The sequence below is a fragment of the Chlorocebus sabaeus genome, chromosome 19, assembly GCF_047675955.1.
Source record: "Chlorocebus sabaeus isolate Y175 chromosome 19, mChlSab1.0.hap1, whole genome shotgun sequence".
NCBI lineage: Eukaryota > Metazoa > Chordata > Mammalia > Primates > Cercopithecidae > Chlorocebus > Chlorocebus sabaeus.
Window position 1 is genome coordinate 465,759 of NC_132922.1, and position 22,854 is coordinate 488,612.

Sequence of the window (22,854 nt, forward strand, 5' to 3'; positions counted from 1 at the left end):
TTAAATTAGCTAGGCATAGTGGTGCACAGCTGTAGTCCCAGCTACTCTGGAGGCTGAGGTGGGAGGATTGCTTGAGCCCTGGAGGTCGAGGCTGCAGTGAGCTGTGACCATGCCACTGTACTCCAATGTGGGTGACAGAGCAAGACCTTGTCTCTAACTTAATCAATTAAAATAAAGAAGGAACAGGCCAGGTATGGTGGCTCAAACCTATAATCCCAGCACTTTGTGAGGCTGACACAGGAGGATCACTTGAGGCCAGGAGTTTGAGAGCAGCCTGGACAACACGGTGAGACCCAGTCTCTAAAAAAAAAAAAAAAAAAATTCTCTACTAAAAATACAAAAATTAGCTGGGCATGGTGGCACACGCCTGTAGTCCCAGCTACTTGGGAGACTGAGGCAGGAGAATTGCTTGAACCCAGGAGGTGGAGGTTGCAGTGAGCCAAGATCACGCCACTGCATTCCAGTCTGGGCAACAGGGCAAGACTCCATCTCAAATAAATAAATAAATAAATAGGCTGGGCGCAGTGGCTTACGCCTGTAATCCCAGCACTTTGGGAAACCGAAGCGGGCGGATCACGAGGTCAGGAGATCGAGACCATCCTGCTAACTCGGTGAAACCCTGTCTCTACTAAAAATACAAAAAAAAAAAAAAAAATTAGCCAGGTGTAGTGGCAGCACCTGTAGTCCCAGCTACTCGGGAGGCTGAGGCAGGAGAATGGCGTGAACCCGGGAGGCGGAGCTTGCAGTAAGCCAAGATCGTGCCACTGCACTCCAGCCTGGGCGACAGAGCGAGACTCCGTCTCATAAATAAATAAACAAATAGGCAAAAGATCTGCATAAACATTTATTTAAAGAAGCTAACACGAATGACTTAGAAGCACATAAGATGCTCAACATCAATAATCATCAGGGAAATGCCAAACTCATCTACAATAAAGTACCGCTGCAGACCGCCCCCTTGAATGGCTGGAACAATACTAAGCATTGGGGAGGATATGGAGAACTGGAACCTTTATACATTCCTAGTGGGAATGTAAAACTGTTCAGAAAAGTTTGATAATTTCTCCAAAGTTTGAACATCAACTTACCATACAGCCCAACACTTTCACTCCTAGGTATCTACCCCCCAAAAGTGGAAATGTGTGTCCCCACAGAGACTTGGACACAAATGTCACAGCAGCATGAGTCATAATAAGTAAACACTGGAAACAATCCAAATGTCCTTCAATGGTAAATGGACAAGAAAACATTACATAAAAATACTATTCATGAGAAGGAATTAACTACTAATACATGCAACAATATGCATGAGCTCAAAAACATAATGTGAGGTGCAAGAAACCAGGCAGAATAAACTAGTCTATGCATTAGTTTCCAGTTGCTGCCGGCACAGGTCCCCACACACATCGTGGCTGATAACCACACACATTTATTACCTTACGGTCCCGTAGCTCACAAATCTGAGATGAGTCTTACAGGACAAAAATCCAGGTGTTGGCTTCCTTTGGGAAGCTCCAGGGAAAATCTGTATCTTCGCGTTTTCCAGCTTGCCCTGCATCCCTTGGTTCATAGTGTCTTCCTCCATCTTTAAAGCCAGCAGCCGAACATCTTCCAGGTTCTTTTTCTCAGATCCTAGCATCACATTGACTTCTCTGACTCTAAGGCTCCTACCTCTCTCTCTCTCTCTCTCTTTTTTTTTTTTTTTTTTTTTTTCCAGAGACAGAGTCTCCCTCTGTCGCCCAGGCTGGAGTGCAATGGCGTGACCTCGGCTCACTGCAACCTCTGCCTCCTGGGTTCAAGCGATTCTCATACCTCAGCCTCCTGAGTAGCTGGGATTACAGGCACCCGCCACCATGCCTGGCTAATTTCTGTATTTTTAGTAGAGACAGGGTTTCACCGTGTTAGCCAGGATGGTCTCCATCTAGCCAGGATGGTCTCGATCTCCTGACCTCATGATCTGCCCGCCTCAGCCTCCCAAAGTGCTGGGATTACAGGTGTGAGCCACCACACCCGGCCAACTACTTTTAATTATACACAAATTAAGGTGCAAGTTATTCAGAAAGTTTTAGAAAAAGGGCGTTAACTTTAGGGTAGTTATCATGGGAACGGGCAGTAACTTGTGGGCATTGCCATGGCAATGGAAACAGTACTGGCAGGTGTGTCTCACGGAGAGGTGCTTTTGCCTCTTTCCAGTTGCAGCCAGTTTTTTTTGTTTTTTTTTTTTTTTTTTGAGACAGAGTCTCCCTCTGTCACCCAGGCTGTACTGCAGTGGCGCGATCTCGGCTCACTGCAACCTCTGCCTCCTGGGTTCAAGCGATTCTCCTGCCTCAGCCTCCCGAGTAGCTGGGACTACAGGCACCAGCCACCACACCTGGCTAATTTTTGTATTTTTAGTAGAGATGGATTTTCACCGTGTTAGTCAGGATGGTCTCGAACTCCTGACCTCATGATCTGCCTGCCTTTTCCGCCTCCCAAAATGCTGGGATTACAGGCGTGAGCCACCGCGCCCAGCCTTCAGCCAGTCTTTAATCTGGTCTGGAATAAAGTTCGGCCTCCTACCTCAAAATCAGAATATATCTTACAATGATGGCATACAGTAACCACAGGGGGGAAAAATGCTCAAGACCATTAGTCATACCAGAATACATCTTACAATGACAGTGCAGTAACCACAGGGAAAAAAATGCGCAAGACCATTAGTAATCAGGGAAATGCAAATTCAAGTCACAAGAATACACAGGTACACTGGCACACGCCTGTAGTTACAGCTACCTGGGGGGCTGATGCGGGAGGATCCCTTGAGCCTGGGAGTTCCAGGCTGCAGTGAGCCATGATCACATCACTGCACTCCAGCCTGGGTGACAGGATGAGATCTCTTCTCTAAAAATATATATAAAATTTTAAAAATCACGAGATACCACTACCCACTCATTGGCTACAATGAAGACGCTTGGCAACACCAAATGTTGGGAAGGATGTGGAGCAACCGAAACACTCATACACTGTTGGTAGGACTTTTTATTATTATTATTATTATTTTTGAGACAAAGTCTTGCTCTGTCACACAGCCTGGAGTGCAATGACTCAATTTCGGCTCACTGCAACCTCCGCCTCCCAGGTTCAAGCGACCTCATGCCTCAGCCTCCTGAGTAGCTAGGATTACAGGCACCTGCCACTACGCCTGGCTAATTTTTGTGTCTTTTAGTAGAGACGGGTTTCACCATGTTGGCCAGGTTGGTCTCAAACTCCTGACCTTAGGTGATCCACCCGCTTGGGCTTCCCAAAGTGCTGGGATTACAGGCATGAGCCACCTCGCCTGGCCTGGTAGGAAAGTTTTTAAATGTATGGTTGCTTTGGGAAACGCTAAACATATACCCAGGCTATGCCTCAGCAATTTGGTTTCTACATATGCCCAAGAGAAATGAAAACAAGCCCGGGCAACATGAGACCCCACCTCCACAAAAAGAAAAAAAAATTAAAAAAATAATGGGGTATGGAAGCGTGTGCCTGTAGCCTCAGCTACCCAGGAGACTGAGTGAGAGGATAGCTTGAGCCAGGGGATCGAGGCTGCAGTGAGCTGCAATGGGCCACTGCACTCCAGCCTGAGAGAGAGTGAGACCTTTCCTCTAAAAATAACAATAAAAGCAATACGGTCTGGCCTGGCGCAATGGCTCACGCCTGTAATCCCAGCACTTTGGAAGGCCTGGGGGGCAGATCACCTGAGCTCAGGAGTTCCAGACCAGCCTGGTCAAAATGGTGAAACCCTGTTTCTAAAACTAAAAATACAGAAATTAGCCAGGCGTGGTGGTGCACGCCTGTAATTCCAGCTACTTGGGAGGCTGAGGCAGGAGAATCACTTGAACCCAGGAGGCGAAGGTAGCAGTGAGCTGAGACCGTGCCATTGCACTCCAGCCTGGGCAACAAGAGCAAAACTCTGTCTCAAAAAAACAACACGTTCATGTGCTGCTCAACGGTGAAGCTACGTCCTGAGAAATGTGTCATTAGGCGATTTTGTTGTGACAAACCTAGATGGGACAGCCTACCCCACACCTAGGCCAGATAATCCGAACAACACGTGGTAATCTTTTATTTATTTGTGTATTTGTTTTTGAGATGGAGTCTCGCTCTGTCGCCCAGGCTGGAGTGCAGAGGCACAATCTCGGCTCACTGCAACCTTTGCCTCCGGGGTTGAAGCGATTCTCCTGCTTCAGCCACCGGAGTTAGCTAGGATTACGGCGCCCTCCAGCCCCCACACCCGGCTACTTTTTGTATTTTCAGTAGAGACGGGGTTTCACCATGTTGGTCAGGCTTGTCTCGAACTCCTGGATTCATGATCCGCCACCCCCGCTCGGCCTCCCAAAGTGGTGGGACGACAGATGTGAGCCCCCGCGTCTGGCCAACACGTGGTAATCTGAAGGGACCACCACAGTATATGCGGCCCGCCTTCCACCGAAACGTCACGAGGCCCGCGACTCAAAGGCGTGCTCCATTGTTACCGATAGCCCCAAACTCGCCCTTCCACGCCAGGCCTCGAGGTGCTCTGTGGACCACGGCGGGGCCCGTGGCCCTCGCGAGGGAGGGAAGGCGCTCCAGGTTCCCGCGATTCCCCCGGAAAGTGAAACTGCAGAGGCGCCACGTGGACACCGGCGGTCAGACGCGACCCCAGGCCGCACCGGCCCCAAAGGAAACTAGCGGGAGTCCATGGGGCGGGAGCGCGAGTCCGCGGTGGTGGCTGGGCGCTCAGTGAAGACGCCATTCCGCCACGAAAATGCCCGCGACGCCGCTCCGCGGTGGCGCGAGGCGGGCTGGCCGGACCTGCGAAGCCCCTCGAGCTCGGCGCCGGCTGGCTGCGGCCTTGCTCTGCCTCCCCGGCCTGGCCGCGAGGCTCCCGAAAGCCGGGATCCGCGAGCACTGGGGCCGACCCGACTCTCTCGGGCCTCAGACGGCGTGGGCCGTGGAGAACTCCGGTGCGGCCTCTTTCCCGGAAGTCCCCCAGTGGGCTCCGGCCGCTCTGGCCCGCGCGCGCCCGGCTCGCTGGTGCCCTGGGCGGCGCCCGGCCGCTGGCGCTTCTCCGGCGCTAGGGGGCGCGCGGCCGCGGTGGAGCCGCACTGGGCCGCGGCGGCCGCTCGACTGCTCTGAGGCGCGGTCCGGACGCGCACCGCCCCCGCCCGCGTTCCCCCGGCAACCTGCGGCCGCCGCCATGGACGCGCTGTTGGGCACAGGGCCTCGCCGGGCTCGCGGCTGCCTGGGCGCGGCTGGACCCAGGTCTTCAGGCCGCGCGGCGCGGACCCCGGCGGCGCCCTGGGCGCGCTTCTCCGCCTGGCTGGAGTGCGTGTGCGTGGTCACCTTCGACCTGGAGCTGGGCCAGGCGCTGGAGGTGAGCGGGCGCGGGCGGGTGGGCAGGGCTGGGCCGCTTGGGGCCCTCGGCCGCCCCGCACTCTCCCTGGCCTTCGGCCGCCGCCTCCTGGAGGGGCCTCTTCCCCGGGCTCCAGAAGCGCTTCCCAGGCACAGGAGGGAAGGCCAGCCGCTCGGAGTCGGATCTTGTCTTCACATTGAGATGGAGAATTTTGCATCTCCTGAGTGGTACTCTTTCGATTTTTCTCAGTAAATATCTCACATCTCCCCACTCCATTCCCCACCGGAGTAGTGACACCTTCATCCCCGCAGTGGCTCCCGCCAGAGTCCCTGCCTTACCCTCTGCTCCGCGTCCCATCTCTGGGCATAGGCAAGGCTGACGGCTCCTTCTGCAACAAAGGTCTCGGATCCGTTCTTTTGCTGCCGTCACTGATGTCATCCCCGCCCCAGCTGCACCCCAGAGTTCAATCTTTGTTGCTCTCCTGCTTAAAACCCTGCAGCGCCTCCTTGTTCACCTAGAATCGGATCCAGACCCCATGGGCCCTTGTCCCTCGACCTGCGTCTTGTGTTCTTGCTCTAGGGGGTCTGTTCATCGGCTGTGCCCATGGGCTTTCGATGTGGTCTTCCTGCTGCCTGCAGGCCTCCACTCACCTACCCACACACGCAGCCTCCCTTCCTCCAGGGAGGCCCCGCAGGATGATCTTCTCTGTGTCCTGTATGACACACACGGGAGAGCTGACCAGCACAGGGGAGGTCCACCTGCAGGTGGAGGGAGGCTTCCCCGCACTGGCGGAAGGAACCTCCTGAGAGGTAGTGAGCGCTCCATTACTGCAGGTGTCCAAGGTGAGGCCAAATTGTCATCATCAGGAAAGCCAGACAGCATGTCTTTGTGGTTGGGAGATGCTTTCTAAGGCCCTGCTGAACTCCAAGAAGCCATAAGAAGCCTATAGTCTTCCAAACAGAAAACAGAAAAGCGTTAACTTTAGCACTCTCTGGAGCACCTTCCACCACACAATGTCCCCAGCAGGTGCGCCGTCTCGAACAGCATCACTGGGTGGGGGCTGAGTATCAAGAACTGTGGTGACCTGTCCAGGGTTGAGAGCCCACTTTCTTAGTTCAATACTGTTGCCCAGATTGTTACCCACAAAATCACAAAAGTTAAGAGGTTCCGGCCGGATGCGGTGGCTCACCCCTGTAATCCCAGCACTCTGTGAGGCCGAGGCCGGCAGATTACCTGAGGTCAGGAGTTCAAGACCAGCCTGGCCAACATGGTGAAACCCCGTCTCTACTAAAAATACAAAAATTAGCTGGGTGTGAGGATGGGCGCCTGTAATCCCAGCTACTTGGGAGGCAGAGGAAGGAGAATCGCTTGAACCCAGGAAGCAGAGGTTACAGTGAGCCGAGATCGCACCATTGTACTCAAGCCTGGTAACAAGAGTGAGACTTCATCTCAAAAAACAAAAAACAAACAAAAAAAGAAGTTAAGAAGTTCCTGGCCCGGTGCGGTGACTCACGCCTGTAATCCCAGCACTTTGAGGGGCTGAGGCAGGCGAATCACAAGGTCAGGAGTTTGAGACCATCCTGGCCAACATGGTGAAACCGCATCTCCACTAAAAATACAAAAATTAGCCGGGCGTGGTGGCAGGCTCCTGTAGTCCCAGCTACTCGGGAGGCTGAGGCAGGAGAATCACTTGAACCCAGGACAAGGAGGTTGCAGTGAGCTGAGATCGCACCACCACACTCCAGCCTGGGTGACAAACTGAGACTACATCTCAAAAAAAAAAAAGTTAAGAAGTTCCTCTGTTCCTTAAGGCATTCTCGTGTTATTTTCTAAACCCCATTTGGAAAGTTACTTCTGAGCTGTTGAAGGCTGTGTGTGGTTGGGATACCCAGCTCGGAATGGGGGCATGGTCAGCTGGCAGAGTGCTGGGGACCCGGGTCCATGTCCGAAGCCTCCACAGCAGTGACCTGGACACCTACAGATCACTGGGTCTGTGCAGAAACCTGGCAGTGGATCCACTGGGGCCTGAGCACATGACTCTTGCTTTTCTTCCCTCCCCTGGAAGTCACGGGGAAGATTGAGGTCGTTTTAGTCACTTACAGACTTTTAGGGAGCACCCACTGTGCACTCAGTCACAGCTCAGCCCAGCTAAGCACCACAAAGTCCCAGGGCTGTGCTTGGTTCTGCGACGTGGAAGGAAGACTCTAGTTGGGATGCATGTAGCTCAGAGGATGGAACGGGCTTAGGTAAATAAGTCTTGGACGCTGAGAAGAGACAGGGGAGGGGGTCCTGTTTCAGGTAACCCCTCTCCCAAAATGGCAACATAAGCAGAAGGCAAAGAGCTGGTGATTCAGTTACTCATTCAGTAAATCACTTTGAAGGCCAAGTGCAGTGGCTCACGCCTGTAATCCCAGCACTTTGGGAGGCCGAGGTGGGCAGATCACCTGCGTTCAGGAGTTTAAGACCAGCCTGACCAACATGGAGAAACCCTGTTTCTACTAAAAATGCAAAATTAGCCGGGCATGTTGGCGCATGCCTGTAATCCCAGCTACTCAGGAAACTGAGGCAGGAGAATCGCTTGAACCCAGGAGACAGAGGTTGCGGTGAGCTGAGATTGCACCATTGCACTCCAGCCTGGGCAACAAGAGCAAAACTCCATCTCACAAAAACAAAACAAAACAAAAAACTGTAAATCACATTAAGCAGCTATCACCAGCCCAGCCCCACAATACTGGTGCCCAGCACATGAGAAGACAAGGCTCTAGCCCTCTAGGAGTTCACACTATATGCCAGTGATATGGAGAGTAAGTGGTTCAGGGTCCATAGTGCTCACAGGATACCCCTGCAACTGTACACATGGGGGCACCATGGAAATGAGTGCAGTGCAGCCTGCTTGTGAGATGAGGGGTCCATCTTGAGAGGGGCCAGCAGGGCTGTGGGGTGACAAGGGGTCTGGCTTGAGAGGGGCTGGGCAGGACTGTGGGGTGACTGGAGTGTACAGGTCAGCTTAGGAAAGGGCCTGGCTCCGCCTTCTCAGCTCTTGAAAACTCACCTCTTGGGCCAGGCACAGTGGTTCCTGCCTATAATCCCAGTACTTTCAGAGGCCGAGGCGGGAGGATCACTTGAGGCCAGGTGTTCCAGACTAGCCTAGGAAACATAGTGAGACCCTGTCTCTACCAAAAATAAAAATAAATTAGCCAGGTGTGGTGGCGTGCACCTGTAGTTACAGCTACTCAGGAGACTGAGGCCGTAGGATTGCTTGAGCCCAGGAATTCAAGGCTGTGGTGGGCCATGATCACTGCACTCCAGCCTGGGTTACGAGAACCTGTCTCGAAACAAAATTAAAAGAAAAAAAAAGGCTAGGCATGCTGGCTTATGCCTGTAATCCTAGCACTTTGGAAGCCCAAGGTGGGAGGAGCACTTGAGCCCAGGAGTTCTAGACCAGCCTGGTCAATATAGCAAGACCCACAATCTCTACAAAAAATACAAAATGAGGCCGGGTGTGGTAGCTCACGCCTGTTATCTTAGCACTTTAGGAGGCTGAGGCAGGGGGATCGTGTGAGCTCAGAAGTTTGAGACCAGCCTGGGCAACATGGTGAAACCCCGTCTCTACTAAAAATACAAAAGATTAGCCGGGCATTGTACGCCTGTAATCCCAGCTACTCTGGAGGCTGAGTTAGGAGAATCGCTTGAACCCAGGAGGTGGAAGTTGCAGTGAGATGAGATCGTGCCACTGCACTCCAGCCTGGGTGACGGAACTGGAGCGCAGCTCTCAAAAAAAAAAAAAAAAAAAGAAAAAGAAAAAAGAGCCAGGCATGGTGGCACACACCTGTTGTCTCAGCTACTCAGGAGGCTGAGGTGGGAGAACTGCTTGAGTCCAGGAGTTGGAGGTTGAGCCTGTCTGTTAAAAAACAAGCCGGGTAGGCCGGGCGCGGTGGCTCAAGCCTGTAATCCCAGCACTTTGGGAGGCCGAGACGGGCGGATCACGAGGTCAGGAGATCGAGACCATCCTGGCTAACACGGTGAAACCCCGTCTCTACTAAAAAATACAAAAAACTAGCCGGGCGTGGTGGCGGCGCCTGTAGTCCCAGCTACTCGGGAGGCTGAGGCAGGAGAATGGCGTAAACCCGGGAGGCGGAGCTTGCAGTGAGCTGAGATCCGGTCACTGCACTCCAGCCTGGGCGACAGAGCCAGACTCCGTCTCAAAAAAAAAAAAAAAACACAAGCCGGGTGTGGTGGCTCACACCTGTAATCCCAGCACTCTGGGAGGCCGAGGCGGGCGGATCACAAGGTCAGGATATCGAGACCATCCTAGCTAACACAGTGAAACCCCGTCTCTACTAAAACTACAAAAAAAAAAAAAAAAAGCCGGGCATGGTGGCAGGCGCCTGTAGTCCCAGCTACTCAGGAGGTTGAGGCAGGAGAATTGCTTGAACCCGGAAAGTGGAGCTTGCAGTGAGCAGAGATCACATCATTACACTCCAGACTGGTGACAGAGCAAGACTCTGTCTCAAAAAAAAAAAAAAAAGTCCAACCAAATAGAAAACAGATGGATTCTCATCAGCGCTGCATTCAGCCCACCAGGACAGGACACACTGGCTTCCAGGAGCCATGCTGTACATGAGGGTGAAGATGAGAGACAAGGAGGCTCTCTCGTAGGAGAACAGCTTTGACCCCGGGGATCCCGAGGGGGGCCAGGCCATACCTTCAGAACTGCTCCCTGGATGTGCCTTCTCCAAGCCAAGCTCCCACCCGGAGTCTTTCTCAGTGACTGCTCCCCAGGAGCAGAGACCGGTGCAGGCTGCCTCAGGTGAAAAGGGCGAGACCCTTGCGGAAGCCCGAGCAGGGCACAGCCTGGCCTGGGAGGCCTGCATGCCCTCAGGATCAGCTCCAGGTGTCCCCTCACCTTGGCATGCCCAACCCCAGGTAGCCTGACCCCTGGCTCAGTACTCAGCTTCAGGCTGTAACTGGGCCCCAGGGCCACTCCCAAAGATGGTGAGCCTGAGAATGTGGGTTTCCCTGGTCAGACATGCTGAGGGCCCCCTGGGCATGGGCACGGAGCTCAGAGGCCACAAGCTCCCGTGACCAGCAGACCAGGTACAGAGTCCTGACCTGAGGAGAGGGTACCTGCCTTTCCTCAGCCCTCCTCAGTGCGGACACATGAAGGCTCAGACTGAGTGGCCCTATATCCCCAGCCCCTCATGGAGCTATCCTGAGGCACCCCTGTGGGTCCAGCCTACTCCCAGCTTCCTCCTTCGTCTTCCTCCTGACCATTCCTTGGTACCTGTTTAGCTCCCCTCCACCCACCTGTCCTAGTAGACCTCAGAGACCTCATCACATATGCCACAAACACTGTATTTGGGGAGGGTCTGTTCTGTGCCAGGTGCTGGGAGGCAGAAGTAACCAGGACAGGGTCCCTGCCTTAAAGAGATTTGCTCTGCGTTGGAAGAGACAAAGCAGGACCGACCACAGTAGCAAGCCCAGAGCAAACAAAAGCAGAGCTATTTTCACAGAGCAAGCGGGGCACAGTGGCTCACGCCTGTACTCCCAGCACTTCAGGAGGCTCAGGTGGGAGGATTGCTTGAGCCTAGAAGTTCAAGGCTGCAGTGAGCTGTGATTGCGCCGCTGCGCTCCAGCCTGGGTGACGGAGCGAGACCCCGTCTCTCAAAAACAAAATGGCAGATGCTTTCATCCAGGGCCTGGCTCCTCACTGTCTGGGGGCTCAGGGCACATCTTGGAAGAAGCCTTATTATAGCCTAAATTCAACTCAGTGGAGAAGTTGGGCAGATGGGATGAGGAGGGGACAGTGTACAGAGGCCCTCCCAGCAGGCTTCAGACAGCCCAGGAGACACTGCAGGGTCCACTGGGAATGGGGGCCCTGGGAGGTCCCTAGACGGAAAGTGGTCCACGTGTGCATGGACCTGCTGGGCTGGGCTCCCAGGGTCACCTGCCCCACCTGCTGCCTCTTGTCAGTGCACACCTGTCTTCCAGGTCATTCAGCGCCTGCTTAGTGTCATGCTCTCCCCCACTGTCCACTCCTGGGGGTGCAGGGCTTGTCCGGCTGGGTACTCACTGGGCACTGCAGGTGGGGCACAGGCCCTGGCAGGGGGAGGCTGGGTGCAGACTACTGAGCACAATGGGGAGAGGGCCTGACGGCAGGCTGCCATCATGGAGCAGGTGTGCTTCCGGGCCTGCATCTGAGCAAAAGCTCGGGGAGCAGCATGTCCGGGGCCCCCTGGTTTGGCAGGTGGTGATGGAGATGGAGGACCAGCCAGGTGGGGCCCTGTGACCGTCCCGGGTGAGGGGCCTCTGGATCCCTGAAGCACTACCCTTCTGATGTCTGATGCTGTGAACTGATGTCTGGGTGTGTAGGGGCAGGGGGGCCCAACTGCAGTCTGGGCAAGAGGTGGTTGGGTGGCTGTGAGGACCAGGGGTGAGAAAGGGGTCAGGAAGCCCACCCCGTTGTGCTGGCCTCTTACCGAGAGGGACCTGGGGAGGTGAGAGGAGAGAAGCCTCCGGCTGGCAGGGGAGTTAGCTGCCTGGGGCCTGGTGCCTGGAGGTCAGAGAGAGGAGCGGGTCAGCAAGGAGCTGGGCACAGTAGCCAGAGAAGATGGTGTGGGGAGGACGCAGCACGCTGTTGGAGCAGGGAGCCGGGGGCGAGCCAGCACCATGGCACTGACCTGCGCCCCAGAGACAGATGCTGCAGCTGCTGGGACGGTCCCAGTCCAGCGGATGCCATCAAGGGGTGTTGCCTCCTTGGGCAGATGGCATCACCAGGCGCTCTGTCTTCCTCTGCAGCTGGTGTATCCAAATGACTTCCGGCTCACAGACAAGGAGGTGAGTCCTGGCCCTCTTGGGAATGGATGGGACCCAGGAGTGGGTCGGCCCTCACCGGGTTTTGTATGTTTCAGAAAAGCAGCATCTGCTACCTGTCTTTTCCCGACTCACACTCAGGTAGGTGACCCCATCTTTATTGGGGCTGGGCATGAAGCCAGCTGGGCGTCCCTGTAGCCCAGGCCAGGGGCATCACGGCTGCCTAGGCTGCCCATGTGCAGAGTGCCACAGGGGGTGGGCAGCACCAGCCCCATGCCCACTCAGTGGAGGCACCCAGATCTCGGCATTGCAGCAGGTCAGGCAGGTCCCCAGATGCACGTGGAAAGGGTGTCTCTGGCCGGGCGAAGTGGCTCAAGCCTGTAATCCCAGCACTTTGGGAGGCCGAGACGGGCGGATCACGAGGTCAGGAGATCGAGACCATCCTGGCTAATACGGTGAAACCCCATCTCTACTAAAAATACAAAAAAATTAGCCGGGCGTGGTGGCGGGCGCCTGTAGTCCCAGCTACTCGGGAGGCTGAGGCAGGAGAATGGCGTGAACCCAGGAGGCGGAGCTTGCAGTGAGCCGAGATAGTGCCACTGCACTCCAGCCTGGGCGACAGACAGAGCAAGACTCCACCTCAAAAAAAAAAAAAAAAAAAAAAAGAAAGGGTGTCTCTCTGCAGAGAGACCAACAGTCTCGTACACCCCACACAGTGGCCACAAGGGGCTGGGCCTCCCTCCCGCTCCTGCCCCAGGGCATAGACATCTGGGTAACCATTTTCTAGTGCCTGGTTTCTGTCTCAAGCATGTTGAGCCAATCTCCCAGATAGGCTGAAGGTGCGTTTCTGTGCGAACATATTCTAAGGCCTGTAGGTGCAGGGTGTGCAGGAGTCAGAATAGGAGCCCACTGGGAAACACAGGCCCCTTCAGCTGGGCATTCTTTCTGAGGCTTTTTTTTTTTAATTTTTGAGATGGAGTCTGACTCTGTCACCCAGGCTAGAGTGCAGTGGCGCAGTCTCAGCTCACTGCAACCTCCACCTCCCGTGTTCAAGTGATTCTCCCGCCTCAGCCTCCCAAGTAGCTGGAATTACAGGCGTGTGCCACCATGCCTGGCTACTTTTTTGCTACTTTTTGTCTTTTTAGTAGAGACAGGGTTTCACTGTGTTGGCCAGGCTCGCAGGGCCCTTGCTCCCCGGTCCCCAGCTCCCAGCCCTGACGTGTGGTGGGCTGCCCCCTTCTCAGGCTGCCTCGGAGACACTCAGTTCAGCTTCCGCATGCGCCAGTGTGGAGGGCAGAGGAGCCCCTGGCATGCTGACGATAGGCACTACAACAGCAGGGCCCCCATGGCACTGCAGGTGAGCACTGGGCTGCGTCTCTGGCCTGCTTCTCTTCCCCTGCTCCCCACGGTTCCTGCCAGGGTCAGGCTGGTGGGAGAAGCCCCTTCGGAGTGCCTGGGCACTGTGTGGCAGGAGAGGAGCTGGCCATGCCCCGCTGACCCTGCAGTCCCAGGCACCAGCCCCAACTGAGGATGGGCCAGCTCTTCCGGGGGCTCCCCAGGGTCCCTGGGGCTTTCCCTTGGCACCACACATCCGTGACTGGGCATCTGCATAGTTGAACAGGGGCCCACGTGAACCTCCCAGGGCCCCCAGCACCGTGAACCCCTCTCCCCTACACCAGCAGACTCCCTGCTGTATCAGCAGGGCTGTTACCCACCTTCTGAGCCCAGGACCTCCTGGCCTCCGCCTTGGTGGCCAGAAGGCAGGGACAGAAGCTCCAGGAGCCTCCTGGTTCTCCAGGCTCCCATCGGCTGCAGTCCCTGCATGCTTCTTGCCACTCCCAGCCCTGGGGCAGGGCCAGGTGGTCTGGGTGGGGCATGGCCTGGCTAACCCTTGCTCCTTCCAGAGGGAGCCGGCGCACTACTTCGGCTATGTGTACTTCAGACAGGTGAAGGACCGCTCCGTGAAGAGGGGCTACTTCCAGAAGGTGCGCTGCCTGGTCACTCTGGGCTGGCGCCTCAGAGAGGCAGGAGCTGGCAGGCAGCAGGAGGGACTGTGGGGCGGGCAAGGGGTCCTGAGCCTCCAGCAGTGCCCACCCCTCCTGCAGCCCCACCTGGGCTGTGTCCAGCTCTCCTTGCAGCCCCCTCTGCCCTGTCCTTGCCTGGCGTGGCACCCAAGGCCCTTATGTCCTGGTCCAGGACATTTCTGCCCCTCACTGATGGCTGGAGGGTCATGTCAGGGTCAGGACAACCCAGCCTGGAAGCCATAGGCCGAGAGTAAAAGCTGCTCAGCCCCTGGGGAGATCATTCCAGAAATTCTGGCCACCATGCGTTTCCCTCCGAAGGCCCTAGGGTCCAGCTGCCCCGGCCGCCACCCAGAGAGTTCAGTGTTGGGTTTTCTCCTGTCTGATAATTCTGGGGTCCGAGTCAGGCCGTTCCCGGGGCAGCTGTCCTGCGGAGTTGGTGGGACATGCTACCCTGGGCCAGCTCCAGGTGAGCGTGGCTTCAGGGGTCCCCATGGGCTCCTGAGTGGCTGGGGTGAGTGAGGCCTGGAGCTGGGGGCCTCTAACTGGCCCCGTAGCCCCGCAGTCTTTGGTGCTGGTGTCCCGCCTGCCCTTTGTCCGGCTGTTCCAGGCACTGCTAAGCCTCATCGCCCCTGAGTACTTTGACAAGCTGGCGCCCTGCCTGGAAGCAGGTGAGTGGCCATCAGGCATGGCCATCGCAGTCTCATCATCCCAGCTGTGGCCCCTGGTGGGCCTGACAGCAGCTTCTCCTTGGGGAGGGTCCTGACGCCAGCTACTGCATCCGCAGTGTGCAGTGAGATCGACCAGTGGCCGGCGCCTGCACCTGGGCAGACCCTGAACCTACCTGTCATGGGCGTTGTTGTCCAGGTGAGAGTCAGCTGGCTGGGGAGCAGGCTCTGCAGGTGTGTAGGGAGGCCTTACTCCCTCTGGCAGCTGCTCCCTCTTTCTCCCAGGTGCGCATCCCATCCAGGGTGGACAAGTCCGAGTCCAGTCCTCCAAAGCAGTGTGATCAAGAGGTGGGAGCTGAGGTGGAGGCGGAGCTGAGAGGGCTTCACCCGATTGAGTCCTGCTCCTGGGCTGGGTGGTCCCACACCTGCCTCCCTGGTCCACCCTGCGGGGTAGTCAAACCCAGGCAAAGCCACAGCCTGTGCCTTGGTGTAGGGCTGGGCGCTCTGCACCCTCCCCTGTGCTGTGAGGCAGGGGCTGCTTGGGGCCCAAGGGGTGCCAGTCCCCCTTGGCCCTGACCTACACTCCCCTCCTCTCAGAACCTGCTTCCAGCCCCAATGGTTCTTGCTAGCGTCCATGAGCTGGACCTGTTCAGGTGAGTCCCCTAGGGTTCTGCATGCTGCTTTGGGGGAGCTCACTGTGTGCACGTGCATGTACGTGTGTGTGTGTGTGTGTGAGTGCGTGTGTGCACGTGTGTGTGTATGGCCAGCGCCATGTGGGGACTGCCCAAGGGAGGCAGCGCTCATCCTGAGTAACCCTTGGGATAGTTCTGGAAGGAAGAAGAGAGAATTGTGTAGAAGAGGAAGCAAGTGCCACATGGCTGCAGCCAGCGGAAATGGGCACAGTGGGCAGGAGGTCCTGAAAGACAGTGTCAGGAGAGGCTGCCTGAGTCTGCCTTCACTGCCTCTGGGCGAGTCTGCAAGGGAGGCTGGGCTTTGAGACCATCCTGCTCTGTGGAGGGCCCAACAGGAGCCAGGGCTGCACTTGGGATGGGCACAGGGAGACCAGAGGGGTCCAGGCGGGTACCCCCCCATCCCAGGTCAGCAGCCCCTGCCCCCGCCCTGGGGCCACTTTAGGACAGCTGGTCCCTCATAGGTGGGTCCAGGTTGAGTCCCCCATTCCCAGGCCCAGGCCCAGCACAGGTGGACTGTCGGAGCTCGGGGTGGCCATGATAACCCGAGACACTCACGTCTTCAGACAGATCTGTCTTTACCTGGTGCAGCGTGCTGTGTTCACCAGGGCCTGGGTGAACACGTGGGAGAGCAGGGCCAGGGCCAGGAGTCTCAGCCCCTTCCTGACCTCCCCGACCTTCCTGCCCGGCCCCAGGTGCTTCCGGCCTGTGCTGACTCACGTGCAGACACTGTGGGAGCTTGTGCTCCTCGGGGAGCCCCTGCTGGTCCTGGCACCCTCGCCCGACGTGTCCTCAGAGATGGTGCTGGCCTTGACCAGGTATCACCTTGGCTGGGTCCCAGCTGGGGTCGCTGGACCATCACGGCTATGCCTGGGCCGCCCCTGCCTCACCTGCTTCCTGTGCTTCTGCCCACAGCTGCCTGCAGCCCCTCAGGTTCTGCTGCGACTTCCGTCCCTACTTCACCATCCATGACAGCGAGTTCAAGGAGTTCACCACACGCACGCAGGCCCCGTAAGTGCCGCCTCCGCCCCACCTCTGTCATCCTTGCTGCACCTCCCTGGACCTCTGTCTCTGCCTCTTCTCTCTCTCTCTGTCTAGACCAAACGTGGTCCTGGGAGTCACAAACCCTTTCTTTATCAAAACACTCCAGCACTGGCCCCACATCCTCCGAGTCGGGGAGCCCAAGATGTCAGGTCAGGCTCCCAGGGAGGTGCAGGGGTGATGCTCAGAAGCCTCATTGAGTGTGGGGCTGCCTCAGAGCCCATGGCCAGAGCTGCGAGCACTGAGGCCTGGCCACTGGGCATGTCTCGTAGGAGACCTTCCTAAGCAAGTCAAGCTGAAAAAGCCTTCAAGGTTGAAGACCCTGGACACTAAGCCAGGTCTGTGTTCCCCTTGACCTGGAGCCCCTCCACAGTGGAGGGGCCTGTCTTGTACCTGGTGGGTCTCCCGGGTGGGGCAGCCCGGCCCCCCGACCCCTGCTCCTCTCCCAGGACTCAGCAGCAGAGCTCGGACCCTCAGGGAGGGGCGCCCTCTTGTCTTCTTCAGTGGGTCCCTGTGTCTGGGGTGGGGTGGGTGAGATTTTCAGGTGCAGCCAAGGGCATGGGGCTGCAGGCAGATGAGACCCCCACCCTGGCTCCTCTGTGGGGCTGCAGGAGTGTGGGAGGGAGGCCCTTGAAGGGCGGGGCACCAGCTGTGCCCTCCCGCCAGGCCTCTACACCGCATACACAGCCCACCTCCACCGCGACAAGGCACTGCTTAAACGGCTGCTCAAGGTATGGGCTGTGGCGGGAGGGGGCTGGGGACGCAGGGAGTCTGGGGCAGTGTGAGGTGCAGCAAGGGCCTGGCCCCCCTTCCCTGCAGGGCGTGCAGAAGAAGCGGCCGTCAGATGTGCAAAGCGCCCTGCTGCGGCGGCACCTCCTGGAGCTCACCCAGAGCTTCATCATCCCTCTGGTGAGGCACGGGGCTGGGGGGGAAGGGGCTGGAGGGGAATGGAGCTGGGGGAGATGGGACGGGGGAGGACAGGACTGGGGGGCACGGGGCTGGGGGGAATGGGTCCCTGGGCTCACTCCCCTCCCTTCCCCACCCAGGAGCACTACATGGCCAGCCTCATGCCCCTGCAGAAGAGCATCACGCCCTGGAAGGTGGGGGTCCTGTGGGGTCCATGGAGGGCGGGTTCCCTTCCTCACCCGGAGAAGGGAAGGTCTGGAGCAGGAGGCCATGGCTGTGTAGGAGACACAGGGCTCAAGGCCATCATGTTGTGAAACTGAGGGCCACAGGGCAGATGGCTGGCAGGACCCTTGGAGGGGCTCAGGGTCTGCACCCTGGGAAGGGCTATTCTGGGATCTGTGCCAGGCAGGGTGGGGGCTGGGGGTATTCAGAAGTGGTGAGGAGCGTGTCTGGGCAGCGTACCAGGTGCAGGCCTGTGAGGCCGTGTTCCCACGTGCTGGCTCACCCACCCCCAATCAGACTCCCCCCCAGATCCGGCCCTTCAGCCAGGATGACTTCCTGCGTAGCCTGGAGCATGCCGGGCCCCAGCTTACCTGCATCCTCAAGGGCGACTGGCTGGGTCTCTACAGGTGGGTGGTCTGCGGGTGCAGCCTCAGCCTTTCTTGGTCCCCAGGGTCAGCCCCTCGGCCCTGCCTGTCCTTCCCCAGGGTCAGCCCCACGGCCCTGCCTGTCCTTCCCCAGGGTCAGCCCCGCGGCCCTGCCTGTCCGTCCCCAGGGTCAGCCCCGCGGCCCTGCCTGTCCGTCCCCAGGGTCAGCCCCGCGGCCCTGCCTGTCCGTCCCCAGGGTCAGCCCCGCGGCCCTGCCTGTCAATCCCCACAGGCGGTTTTTCAAGTCCCCCCATTTTGACGGCTGGTACCGGCAGCGGCACAAGGAGATGGCCCTGAAGCTGGAGGCCCTGCACCTGGAGGCTATTTGTGAGGCGGTGAGGGAGGCTAGGGGTTGGGGAGGGCCAGAACGTGGTGGGGGTGGGCACAGGCCCAGGGCAGTGGGGGGCCTTGCTGACAGCAGACCCCATATTACCCTGTAGAACATCGAGACCTGGATGAAAGACAAGTCCGAGGTGGAGGTCGTGGACCTGGTCCTGAAACTTCGTGAGAAGCTGGTAAGATGCCTCCCAGCCTTGTCCCAGCGCCACCAGCCTGGCATGGAGCTGCGCCTGCCCTGACCACAGCTGCCCCTGCAGGTGCGGGCTCAGGGCCACCAGCTCCCTGTGAAGGAGGCAACGCTGCAGCGGGCCCAGCTGTACATCGAGACGGTCATCGGCTCCCTGCCTAAAGACCTGCAGGCTGTCCTGTGCCCTCCCTAGGACAGAGCCAAGGGCCACGGTCCCAGGGCCCTAGGTCTGCCTGAGCCTCCTGCTCCCCAGTGGTGGCGGCACTGGGCCAAGCACACGCTCCCCTTCCTTGGCCCCCCGCCCAGACTGCAGGCTCCTCCATTGTCTCAGCAGTAAAGGCGACATTTGGAACCACAGCATGGCCCTGACCGTAGGGATTCCGTGCAGGCGGAGCCTTGCCTCCTCCTGGGCCCCACCTGGCCTCCACAGACCTTAGGCGGGGACCAGGGCGGGGACAGGCTGGGAGCCCTCGCCGATGTGGGTGCGTCTACCGTCTGCCCCTCCCGGTGCCCATCTGTTGGCCCCCAAGCCCCCTGCACTGTGTGTGGTGGTTCCTTCAGCCCAACAGGCTGCCCAGGACAGGAGGGACCCTCTCCTGACCAGCCCCCGACTCATCTCATCTGGGGACGGGAGGCTGTTTTGCACACAGGCATCAACTTGAGAAGGGGAGAGACTGCTTTGCAATGTGGAGAGCTCTGCCCACCACCCCTGATGCCCCTCTGGGCCCCCACCTGCTTGGGGCTGTGGTTTGTTGGGAGGTAGGGGTTGGGCAGGGGGCGGTGTGGGGCCAACACCTCTGCTAGGAGAGCTGGCTCAGCCTGGCCCTCGGAGGATCCACAGCACCTTCCTGGTTCCCAGTCCTGGAGCCCCCACTATGCACCAGCTCCATATGTCCCTCCTGGGAGGTGGACGAGGCTCCTGTCGTCCAAGTGTGTCCATCCATCCCCCACATGCAGCCCAAGGGGCTCTGGACTTCGGCCCGACCCTGCCTCTGGCTGAAGCCTGTGTGTCTCCCTTTCCTTGGTAAGGGGTGAAGGTCCCTAAGAGCCACCTCTGGGTCATGTGCTCCCCCCGTGACACCTGCAGGCACTGAGGCCCATGGGTACGGTGTTGGCCTGGGGGAAGGACTTTTCTTTTTCTTCTGAGGCCCCCATTCAGTCTGTAGAAGGTAGCCCTCGTTCAGCACGCGTGCGCGATGTACTGTTTGTGTTCTCATTGGTGGTCTCAGACCACGTCCTCCAGCCAGGCGGTGTAGAGTGAGCACCGCCAGCCACTTCAGTGCAGGGCATGACCGAGCCATGAGGACAGTGGGGTCAGGTGTCCGGACGACAGGTAGTTCTCAGAACTTGGTACATGTCAACTTGTCCAGCCAGACTGCGCCCAGGACAGCCTGTCCCTGTCACCATTCTACAGACAAGGACACAGAGGCAGCCAGGAGGGTGACAGAGGGGAGCTGTCGAGCCCAGATGTCTGGTGCAGGGTCCAAGGACATGACCACGTTAAACAGAACACATAGAGGCTGAGGCGGCAAACCTGTTCTGTGGCAGGGGCAAGCCGGGGACCTGAGGGTGAGAAAGGTCCTGGCCTCAAATTCTGCTTGGGCCTCCCAACTGTAGCATGGGGGGACCAGCCTTCCTACTGAGGGCTTGGTCTCTAGAGGGTCTGCAGATGCTGGCACCTCCTGTGTGGCCAGTTTGAACACTGACCTCCGTAAGATGGGGCCTGGGGGCCAGTATAGGCCCTGCCATCAGCTGCCCTCCACCAGGGCGCTCTGCAAAAGCCTTGTGCTGGTGGCCCGTCCCCTGAGGACCACCACTTCAAGGTGTCGAGGAAGCTTGGGAAGACAATCCGCCCCTCTCACAACTGTGGCCCCCCTTTGGGGAGTGCACCCCAAGGACCACGGTGGCGTGTGCTTCCCCACACCACAGTCTCACCTCACGGCTTTCTGAGGGCTGCCCCACAGCACAGAGGGCTGCAGACCCACAGGGCTGCAGGGAGGGGCTTCAGGCTAGGCTCAGAAGCCCCCAGGGACCCTGGCCACTGTCTGTCCAGAAGTGCACAAGCAGATTTCCCTGGAGGGCTCTGGTAAGGCCACATGGGTGGGCGGGTGGGAGACTTGGTGGGGGGGCATTGGGCCAGGCGGCCAGCATTGCCCTGGGCAGAAGCCAAGGCTAAGGTGGAGGGTAGTGTCCCAGCCCCTCTTCCTCAGGGCCTGTCCCCACCTATGCAGAAGAGGCCTGGGCTGGAATGTGGCCTGGGGTGAATGGGTGGGGGCTGGGCATGGAGACCTGCCAGCTCCATCTGTCCCGATGCCTGTTGTGGCCCCCCAGTGTCAAGGCCGCTCTGAGTTGGCTGAGCCTCTGTCCGGGGCTGGGCCATGGCCCTCCCCTCCCCACACACACCAGGCCAGGGGCAGGCAGTGAAGAGACAGGAAGGTCCAGAAAGCTCTCCCCCTGGCCACAGTGCCAGCCCCCACAGGCAAGAGGGCTTGCTGGGCAGAACTTAGCTGGCAAGGCTGAGGACTGCTGTGGTTACAGGCCTCCTGAAGGACAGGGACCACAGAACCCAGAGGGTGGAGAGAGCTGGGAGCAGGTCTGGAGTGGGGCTGGGGGCTGAGGGTGCACACAGGGCCTGCTCAGGGACAGGAAGGACAGCTGCTCAGCCTCAAGCTTCCTGCTGGCTATTTAAAGACTCCCTTTTGGTCTAGAACAGAGGCCTTCCCACGGTTTTGGTATTAAAATGTCCTTTTGTGACACAGGGCTTGTCTTTTCCTTTTTTGATAAAATGTTGGCAACCTTGTCAGACCCTGGTAATTTTGGGGTCCTCTGCAGTGAAGGGGAGGGTGGCCGCAATGTGGATTGTGGTTCAAGGCCCAAGGGAAGATTTGGGCAGGAACAAGGCCTGGCTGCTTGAGGGTGGGAGAAGGCAGAGACCGAAAGAACTAAGTCAGGCTGGGAGTTTGTCAGGATGTGGCAGGGCAGATCCCAAGTGGGGGAAGCAGGGGAGGAGGGGATGCCTGGCTGGGGACAGGAGGAAGCCGACCAGCTGCAAGGACGGGCAGGTCTGGGTGGAAGGCCGGCCCCAGGGAGGGGTGACCCAGGGAGGGGTGACCCAGGGTGGGGGCGAGGGTGAGGGCTTGGGGAATGCTTCCGTCTCCTGCTTAGCACATCCAGTCCTGGGAGGGCAGTGGAGGCATGCTCCAAGGTCTGGCCCTGCAGAGGGTTCTCCACCTTTTCTCAAGCGCAGGGGACCCCAGGAGCACTGGGGCTGGGACTTGAGGCCTGGGATGCCAGAAGTGGGGCCAGCTCTGTCCCAGAAACCATAACCCCAGAAAGAGGTCTCGGGCCACCCACCTCCAGGCCCTGAAGGATCAGTGTGGGGTCCCAGGTGCAGCGTCCCGAGGTGCTGCTGGAGGCCAGGGATGTGCTGGGAGGCCATCCTCAGGTGCCCGGTTTACCCTGGGAAGTTGAGGGCCTGAGACCCCTGGGAAAGGGCCAAAGCCCAGCAGCCCCCACCCCTGAAACCTGCCGGGGAGCGACTGGTCTGCTCCTGGTCTGGGGGTGAGGGTCTGGTGCCCACCCATCTCAAGACTGGCAGGGACCCTTGTTCCTCTGGCCAGGCAAAAGTTCGCCCGTAATGCCCTCCCCTAGCGCCAAGCCCTGGGCTCCCCTCAAACCTGTGGGGTTCCTGTGGGGGTGCTCTGGCCAAGGGGCCTCTGTGGGCGCTCGTCCTTCCTGGACGGCGGCATGGTGGGCAGGGTGCTGCCTTGGCTGAACCTGGGTCTGAACTGGGGTGCCCAAACCTACCCAACGATGCTGTGGCTGCTGGTGCAGGGGAGACATGGGGGCGGCGCAGGGGGCGCAGGCCCAGCCCCTCCCCTCCCATCCCATTCTCCCTTCCCTTCCCGTCTCTCTCTGTTCCCTCCCTTCCCGTTCTCCTTTCCCTTTCCCGTGCCCTCCCCTCCCGTTCTCTTCTGCCCTCCCCTCCCCCTCCCCTCTCCCCTCGTTTCCTCCTCCCCTCCCCCTCCCCATCCCCCTTCCCCCTCCCCGTCCCCCTCCCCCTTCCCGTCCCCCTCCCTCTCCCCCTCCCCCTCCTCCCTCTCCCTCCCCCTCCTCCCTCCGTCTCCCCCGTTCTCCTGTTCTCCCCGCCCTCCCCTCCTCTCCCTCGTCGGGGGCGGGGCCGGCAG

The 22,854-nt window shown here is 58.5% G+C and overlaps 1 protein-coding gene across 2 annotated transcripts; it reads left to right on the forward strand.

Moving 5' to 3' along the window:
* The first annotated feature begins 5,151 nt into the window (after window positions 1-5,151).
* On the forward strand, window positions 5,152-19,024 carry DENND6B (DENN domain containing 6B). Of its 2 annotated transcripts, none has more exons than XM_038007248.2 (20): window positions 5,152-5,377; window positions 12,155-12,193; window positions 12,268-12,310; window positions 13,414-13,526; window positions 14,074-14,154; window positions 14,756-14,861; window positions 14,978-15,057; window positions 15,144-15,206; window positions 15,456-15,511; window positions 16,243-16,365; window positions 16,463-16,558; window positions 16,646-16,740; window positions 16,861-16,926; window positions 17,255-17,319; window positions 17,408-17,497; window positions 17,635-17,688; window positions 18,026-18,123; window positions 18,374-18,476; window positions 18,582-18,656; window positions 18,738-19,024. In XM_038007248.2, the coding sequence occupies exons 1-20, from the start codon at window positions 5,201-5,203 to the stop codon at window positions 18,858-18,860; spliced, it is 1,746 nt and encodes a 581-aa protein (XP_037863176.1). In that variant the 5' UTR covers window positions 5,152-5,200; the 3' UTR covers window positions 18,861-19,024. The 2 variants fall into 2 exon arrangements, with proteins under 2 accessions (XP_037863176.1, XP_007974406.2); XM_007976215.3 differs by having other exon boundaries at window positions 5,154-5,377; window positions 18,014-18,123.
* The last annotated feature ends 3,830 nt before the right edge of the window (window positions 19,025-22,854 follow it).

Bases quoted from the DNA above. Each gene is read 5' to 3' on its own strand.
- DENND6B (XM_007976215.3), top strand. From the start codon at position 5,201: ATGGACGCGCTGTTGGGCACAGGGCCTCGCCGGGCTCGCGGCTGCCTG. The intron at 14,862-14,977 runs GTGAGTGGCCAT...CTGCATCCGCAG, and splicing joins GGCGCCCTGCCTGGAAGCAG to TGTGCAGTGAGATCGACCAG. The intron at 18,477-18,581 runs GTGAGGGAGGCT...ATTACCCTGTAG, and splicing joins TGGAGGCTATTTGTGAGGCG to AACATCGAGACCTGGATGAA.